The sequence below is a fragment of the Nomascus leucogenys genome, chromosome 21 (genome assembly GCF_006542625.1).
Source record: "Nomascus leucogenys isolate Asia chromosome 21, Asia_NLE_v1, whole genome shotgun sequence".
Taxonomy (NCBI): Eukaryota; Metazoa; Chordata; class Mammalia; order Primates; family Hylobatidae; genus Nomascus; species Nomascus leucogenys.
Genome location: NC_044401.1, coordinates 82,246,168 through 82,253,508, shown reverse-complemented (window position 1 = coordinate 82,253,508; position 7,341 = coordinate 82,246,168). Strand labels below are relative to the sequence as shown.

Genomic DNA, 7,341 nt, shown 5'->3' with positions numbered 1-7,341 from the left:
CTCGGCCTCCTCCGGGCTTCGGCTCCCCCTCCCGGCCGCCGAGGCTACTGCGCCCAGCCAGGCCACAGCCACGCGCCCACCCGCCCCCTGGCCGCGGGTTCCCCCGGGCAGGGTGGCAGTTCTGCGCACAGAGGCCGGGCCGCGCATCCCCAAGGTCCTTTCTTGGTTTCCGGGCCTCAGGCCCCTGCAGGCACAACGACCCGCGGGGCGCGGGCAGGTGGCAGAGCGCAGGTGGATGAGGGTGCCCTGGGGGAGGCGTGGCCTCCAGGGCAGACACAAGTGCTCCGTGGAACTGCTGGGCCAGCGCAATGGAGAAGTGGAGGCACAACCCCGCCTGCCGAACAGCGACTTTGTATCCAAAGCACCTCACTTGGGGCTGGGCGCAGTGGCTCATGCTTGCAATCCCAGCACTTTGGGAGACCGAGGCAGGCGGATCAGAGGTCAGGAGTTCGAGACCAGCCTGGCCAACATGGTGAAACCCCGTCTACTAAAACTACAAAAATTAGCCGGGCGTGGTGGCAAGTGCCCCTAGTCCCAGCTACTTGAGAGGCTGACGCAGAATCGCTTGAACCTGGGAGGCGGAGGTTGCAGTGAGCTGAGATCATGCCACTGCACTCCAGCCTGGGTGACAGAAACTCCATCTCAAAAAAAAAAAAAGGAAACCACGTGGGTTACTTTGTAGCACAGCTCCTCCCTCCCAGGAAGATAAAGACCCACAGGAGGCCCCAGGCACAGTGGGAGAGGACAGGACCAGGATGTGGGGCATCTGTGCACACAGGGCTCCCTCCCCGCAGGGGCCAGGCCTCTAATTACCCCACCACCCTCCGCCCTCCAACGGCTTCTCCATCCAACAAATAAATCAAGCTCTGAGAACGTGAAAGAAACAGTGCGGTTTTGTTGCTCACAGGGACCCGTCCCCACACACTGGAGAGACTTGAAGGTGGGGGCTCTGCCCATCCGCTGGGGAATATCTGGCCCAGCCTAAAGTCTGTGGGGCCTAGGCCTGGGCAGGCTCTGGGGGCTGTGGAGCTGAGGAGCCAGGCAGAGCGGGGTCTTTGGGGGCCAAGCCCGTGCGTCGGATGCCATCCTGGTACTTGCGGCGGCCGAGCTCCAAGACTGCGCGCACCTCTTCAGCCACGTCCTGCCGGTCACTCTGCTCCAGGGCCTGCACCAGGAGCCCCACAGCCCCTGGCTGCCCAGCCTGGCGCTCAGCCCAGGAGAAGAGCATGTGGCGGATCTGCCCATCCAGATCATCCCTGCAGGCAGAGGATGGGCGACAGAGGGGTCCTGTCCACCTGCCCAGGACCCCCCCACCACACTCCACCTCGGAGTGTGGGGGAGTTCCCGGCTCCTTGGGCCAACTGCGGCCAGACCTTTCCTTTCCAGCCTGGTGTTTGCCCTTCCCCCACCTCCCCTGGAAGAAACTTCTGTCAGCATCAGGTGGGCCCTCCAGGCAGCCAGGGCTCAGCCCTGGGGCTGGCAGCCAGCGGGCAGTGGGAACCTCACCGGAACTCGTGCCGGATGCGCTGCAGCTCGCGGTAGGACATGCCCAGGTGCAGGGCCACGGCTGGCCAGTCCGGACCCAGGCGCCCAGCCACACTCAGCAGGTTGCTCTGTGTCAGAAAGCCAGTCTCAGCATCTCCCAGGTTCAAGGGTGCCAAGGAGAGGCCAGCCCCCCGCCGCGGCCCCTCGGACCCCCGAAGTCTCTGTTGGAAGGAAAAAGTGCAGTAAGCCCTGGGCTCCACCCCCAACTCCACCACGTCACCCTGGTCACCCCTGGGCCTCGGTCCTGCCCCGCCCCTCTGCTGTCCCTCAGTCCCACCGGCAGCTTGATGGGCAGAGTGGCCATCCACAGGGCGTCCGCGCCCTTCCTCTGCCGAGCAGCCTCAGCCTCCTCGGGCACCTGCACAGGCACAGCGCCACGGTAGAAGGACACCTGAAGGGGCATCGAATGGGGTTCAGAGCTCGGTCCTCTGCCCAAGCGGCCTGGGGGGCCTCTCCCCTCACCCACTCCCCTCGCCCACCTGGCCCCGCACAGCCTGAGCCTCCCGGTCCAGGGTGGTGGTCACGTATACCTCCTTCACATTCTTCAGGTGCGAGTAGAAGACAAAGCAGATTCTGCCCTCCACGCAGTCAGGGCGGTCTAGGGGGCAAGGGTGGGCTGAGCAAGGAGGGCGCGGGGAGGACGGTACGGCTCCCTCTCCAGGACAGGGGGCATCCACCAGCACCCCTACCAGCATCCACGTTGATGCCGCGCTCGAAGGCCGCAAAGAACTCTTCACCCTCGAACATCTCCACCGTGTCAGAGGGCTCGGGGCCCCGGTACCGCTGCAGCAGCCGCCGAAGGGTGGCGTCCACCTGCAGGGAAGCCCGTGCAGCTCAGGAGCCAAAGCTCTGCACCCCATCCCAGCCCTCTGGTCGCCACCTTGCTGCCCTCCGGCCTGTACCCCCACCTTGTTTCGGGGCAGGCACTGCAGCAGGACCTGCTCAGGGTCCCGGCGCCGCTGCAGAGCGATGAGGTTCACACGGTGTAGCCGCAGCCGCTCCCAGGCCTTCCGAGCCAGGCCTCCCACGCAGTTCTTGGTGGTGTACCAGAGCCAGTACCTGGGAGGGCTGGGGGTAAGGAGGGCTGTACAGACTGGGGGAGGGGAGCTGAGAAAGCTGGCGGGCACTGACCAGGAGAAGTGTGTGACCTGGAAGCGTGCGTACAGGTGGGTGAGCTCCAGGACCACCTGAGCTGTGATGTCATCCCAGGTGGCTGCAGGAGGGGCCCAGTACAACAGGTGCAGGCGGGAGCGGTCCAGACTGAGGCCTGGGAATGGGAGGGGCAGCGGGCTGAGGCCTCCTGGCCAGAGACCCCCTCCACCCTATGGCCACAGGTCCAGGTATGCCCCATGGCTGCCTCTCACCTGTGATGCCAGAGGGCAGAGGCAGCTGCACGGTGACCAGTCGGAGGAAGCTGGGGGGACCGCTCTGTGAGAGGCACAGCAGGGGGCTCACTGCAGCCTCTGGTTCTCCCAGGAGGGCCTGTAGCTCTCGGCCAGCCATGCGCACCACCTAGGGCAGACAGCCCCCTGAGCACCTGCCTGTGGGCTGAGGTGCCGCCTGCCACCCTCAGTGCTGTCCTGGCCATACCTGCATGGAGACTCGACGAGGCTCCTCAGTGGCCCCAGGAGGGAAGATGACTTTGACCCCAGGATGACCCGAGGAGCACAGCAGTGTCCCCTCTGGTGGCACCAGGCAGGCATTGGACACAGGGCGGGAAACCACAAGGAACCAGGAGAAGTGGGGCACCTGGCAATGAGCCCAGAGCCGCTGGGACGGGGGAGCGGGGAGGTCAGAGGAGCCTGGGTCAGGGCACAGCCAGCCAGGGACACAGGGAGCAGGATCCAGGAGGGACGGGGCGGGGTGGAAGGTGCCAGGGCGAGGCTCTGGGCAGGGGTGCACGGCTCAGGGCAGCGGCACTCCACTCGCCACTGGCAGGCGTGGGTGGCCCTCACCTGGGGTGCCTCTTCCTCCAGGTAGGTCTCCAGGTCACCCCAGCTGTTGTCATTCCGGGTCCTGACCACCACTTCACGGCAGCGCCGGGCCCGTGGTGGGGTGAAGAGCAGCCACAGCCCCACATCCTGCCAGGCAAGGGCGGTGTGAGCGCTGGAGCCAGGCCTGGGCCCGCACACTGCCCCCCGCCACACCCTGGCCATGCCTGCTGGAAGGCCACCCCGTGGGGCTGCAGCTCCAGCACATGGCTGAGCAGGGCGTCATGAGGACCCAGGGGGACAAGGCCCGGTTCTGGCAGCAGCAGCCGATAGCGGACGGTGATGGGGGTGGCGGTGGCTCCCGCTGGGAACTGCAGGCGGACGCCACAGGCTAGGGTCACTGAGCAGCCTCGAGGGGTCACAGGAAAGCTGAGTGAGGAAGGAGCAAGCAACGGGTTAGACCCAGAAGGGCCTACATGTTGGAGCCTGGACCCAGGAACTCTGGAGAAGGTGTCGGAGGGGCCAGGGCGACAGGCAGACAGACTCCCCTCCAGCCCCCTCAACCCACTTCATACCTGTCCAAGTCTGAGGTCAGGAACAGTCTGGGCATTTCTGGAATGAGGGCTGCCACTGTGGAGGGGACAGACGTGTACTCAGGACAGTGAGGGGACTCACGTCCTATCCCAGGTCTGCACTTCTAGCACCAAGCCTACCTGGTGAACTTGGGGCGTCTGGCGAGGCCTCGCCCAGGGGGTTCCCCTGCAGGCGCACAAAGGGAGCGTCTAGCAGCTCAGGGGGCAGGTCCCGGAGCTGGTTGTCCCTCAAGTCAAGCCGGGTGAGGAGTGGAAGGCGGGCCAGGTCAGCTGGCACAGAGGCCAGGAGGTTGCTGTGCAGGACAAGGAGCCGCAAGGACCGAAGTCCCGCTGCGGGCAGGTGCTGGCTTAGGCTTGGCACCAGCCTGGCCTGTGGCGCTGGGACACTCCTGCTGCCGCCTCCCAGAGCAGCTGTTTCAGACTCTCCTCCACAGCTGGGCTCAGAGAACTCCGACAAAGCCGCTTAGGGAGTCTCAAAGGCCAGGGAGGTGGAGGGACAACCAAGAGGCAGCTGTGGACCAAGCCTGTGGGTGCGGAGGCCCCTGCAGAAGACAGGCAGGCTTCAGGGGCCCTCCCGTGGGGTCAGTGTGCCAGGGGCGTAGGGGCTACTCACCCAGAGAGGCCGGGAGACTCTGCAGCCGGTTGGAGGCCAGGTTGAGCTCCAGGAGGCTGCCAAGGCCTCCAATTTCAGGAGGTAGCGTGTCCAGCAGGTTCTGAGAGAGATCAAGGCGCTGCAGGGTGGATAGGGCCCCCAGTGCTGGGGGCAGCGTCTGCAGGCGGTTGTGTGTCACTGCCAGGAAGGTGAGGGCGGGGAGGGCCCCCAGAGCCTCAGGCAGCTCAGAGAGGCAGTTGTGAGACAGCAAGAGTGCACCCAGACCTCGCATCCGCAGGACACAGGCCGGCAGTGTCTCCAGGCTGTTGAAGCTCAGATCCAGGTGGGCCAGATGGGCCAGGCCACTCAGACCAGCGGGCAGGTTGGTCAGGGCACCCCGGAGACAGGCACCCAGTGTGTCCCGGCGTTGCCCTCCTGGGAAGGGGGGAGGCGGATGTGGCCCTCAGAGCCAGGGTCCGAGGTCCCAGATCGACCCTGCCAGCCAGAGAAACAGCTGCTCGAAAGGCACAGACCTCCCACCCCACCCCCACCCCAGCGAGACAGGGACAGACAGACAGAAACACTGGAGAGGTGCCCGCAGACGAAGGAGGCAGGGGTGGAGACCACCGGCTCGTCTCAGCTGACAACCATCACCCACAACCTTCCCCAGGAACACCATCTGCACTGTGATCTGGAGAGACCCCTGCTGGGCAGTGTCAGGGTCCGGGAGCCAGGGCCCAGCCAGACCCACACTGGGGGTGGTGATCGCCGAGGATGGCGATGGCGCTGGACAGGACCAAGAGCAGAACAGTTTACACCTGGGGAGCCGGGAGGGGCGGCCTGGAGCTGGGGCTGGGACTGGGGTTTGCCTTTGAGGACATGCAGCAGAGGCAGGGCAGAGCGAGAGATGGAGACAGGACCCAGAACAGGTGGAGCTCACCTTTGAGGACCAGGGAGCGGAGGCAGGACAGGCTCTGAGGCAGCTGGGCCAGGGTGGCCTCCAGCAGCTGAGGGTCCTCGTGAGTGCTCAGACGCAAGAATTCCACCTGCAGCAGCTGAAGAGGCTGCTGGACACACAGGTGCAGCAGCTGCTGGCAGCCCCCGGGGTACAGGTCCAAGCTCAGCCGGTTGCCGCCCAGGAAAGGCAGCGCCCTGGACCCTGCGTCCGAATCCTCCGAAGCATCTCCTGCGGCAGCAGCTGCCTCCAGCTCTGGCTCCTCCACCGTTGCAGCCATCGCCCACCGACGGTCCTTGGAGGCCAGACATGTCCCAGCACGCAGGCAGGCCTGTCCAGGCAGGGCCCGGGGAAGCTGCAGAGGCAGAAGGAGGAGTGAGCGGGAGCCGCGGTGGGCCATTCTCTTTGGGGAAACAGGGAGGGACATTGGCTAGAGTGGGGAGCTCTAGAGCCAGGCCATCTGGGCCTGGGCTGCAGAGTGGGGGAGACCTTGTGGTCACCCTGAACCCCGGAGGCCTGGGTCACCACTGGAAAGAGGGTTGGGGAGTGGGACCTCCATGGCTCGCAGGTGCAGCGGGCAGGGAGACCTCACTATGAGCAGCAGAGCCGGGGGAGTGAGGCTTCAGTCCTGGTCCTGGAAATGTGGTCAGTGGAGCCGTGGAGCTGCGAGGTCATCGGGGCTGTCCCCCGGTCCTGGAGATGAGTCCCCCTTCTATTTACATCCGTTTTACCAGGAGGGCCGTGACCCTCCTCTACCGCAGGGGCGACTGCGCCCCGAAAGTCAGGGAAGGCGGTGTAAGGGTGAGGGCCTGGGGCGTGAGCCATTGGGCAGCTTCGGGGTCCTGGGGCCGGGACCCCAATTCGTGAGCCCCGGAGGAAAGCTCTCCTGCCCTTTCCAGTTCGGTCCACTGGGGAGGGTGGTGCGCCGCGCATGACGGCTCAGACGGCGTGGGGGGGCGGGCCCCAGCCCCCAGGCAGGCTCGGGATCCCCCGGGCGTCGGGGATGGGAACGGCCCCCAGCCTCCCAAAAGCAAACTTCCCCCCGCCGCCCCCTCCGCCCGCCCGGGCCGGCCCGTACCTGCGCTCCAGGCGGCGCGCAAAGTGGGGGGTGCTCAGTGGGCGCTCGGCGCCTGGGATCCCGCCGGCGCGTTTCTGGGTGGGCGGGGACTACAGACCCCGCCCCTTGGGTCCCGCCCCGTCGGAACTCGCCCCCTGCGCCGGGCTGGAGTCCACTGGGGAGGTCTCCCGGCTTCTCCCCGACCCGCCTTCCCTCCGCCTGTCACAGCCCCGGAGACGCGGACGCGACCAGTCCATCTGCCGAGCCGGCCGCGCAGCTGCGCTCGGCTTCCTGTTAGTCCGCGGGGTCGGAGCCTTACAGCCTCCGCCGCCCGGAAGGCCACGAAACCGGCCCTTTCCGAGGTTCTCGGGGCCTCGGGCCGCTCCGAGGCAGACCCGGCCCCAGGTGCGTTCCCAGGCCAGGGTGACGGGGGTACTCTTGCCGCTGCCCCGCACCCACCCCTGCTACAAGCCGGAACAATTGCAGTGCCCTTCCCAAACCAGCCCCAACGGCCTCCTCCGGGAAGCCTGCCAGGACCTCCTCTCTGGGCCTGCAGAGACCCTTCCTTTCGAGCCATCACTCTGGGCCAGAAGCAGTGAGCCTCCTGGCCCTGTCTCCTTCAATCGCGCAGGGGAGAAGGAAGCTTTAAGAGATAAGATATTGAGGCC

General features: G+C 66.2%; 1 protein-coding gene across 9 annotated transcripts; it reads right to left on the bottom strand.

The window, feature by feature from the left end:
• Positions 1 to 874: 874 nt before the first annotated feature.
• PIDD1 (p53-induced death domain protein 1) lies at positions 875 to 7,341 on the bottom strand. Of its 9 annotated transcripts, XM_030801903.1 has the most exons (16): positions 6,695 to 7,341; positions 5,602 to 5,971; positions 4,683 to 5,096; positions 4,190 to 4,399; positions 4,052 to 4,106; positions 3,704 to 3,905; positions 3,501 to 3,626; positions 3,136 to 3,315; positions 2,910 to 3,057; positions 2,677 to 2,812; positions 2,454 to 2,604; positions 2,235 to 2,358; positions 2,025 to 2,143; positions 1,823 to 1,936; positions 1,507 to 1,706; positions 875 to 1,256 (listed from the first exon to the last, which is right to left on the bottom strand). In XM_030801903.1, exons 2-16 carry the CDS (start codon positions 5,894 to 5,896, stop codon positions 998 to 1,000), a joined length of 2,733 nt encoding a protein of 910 aa, XP_030657763.1. In that variant the 5' UTR covers positions 5,897 to 5,971; positions 6,695 to 7,341; the 3' UTR covers positions 875 to 997. The 9 variants fall into 9 exon arrangements, with proteins under 9 accessions (XP_030657763.1, XP_030657765.1, XP_030657761.1 ...); XM_030801905.1 differs by having other exon boundaries at positions 2,454 to 2,812; positions 4,683 to 5,156; XM_030801901.1 differs by having other exon boundaries at positions 2,454 to 2,812.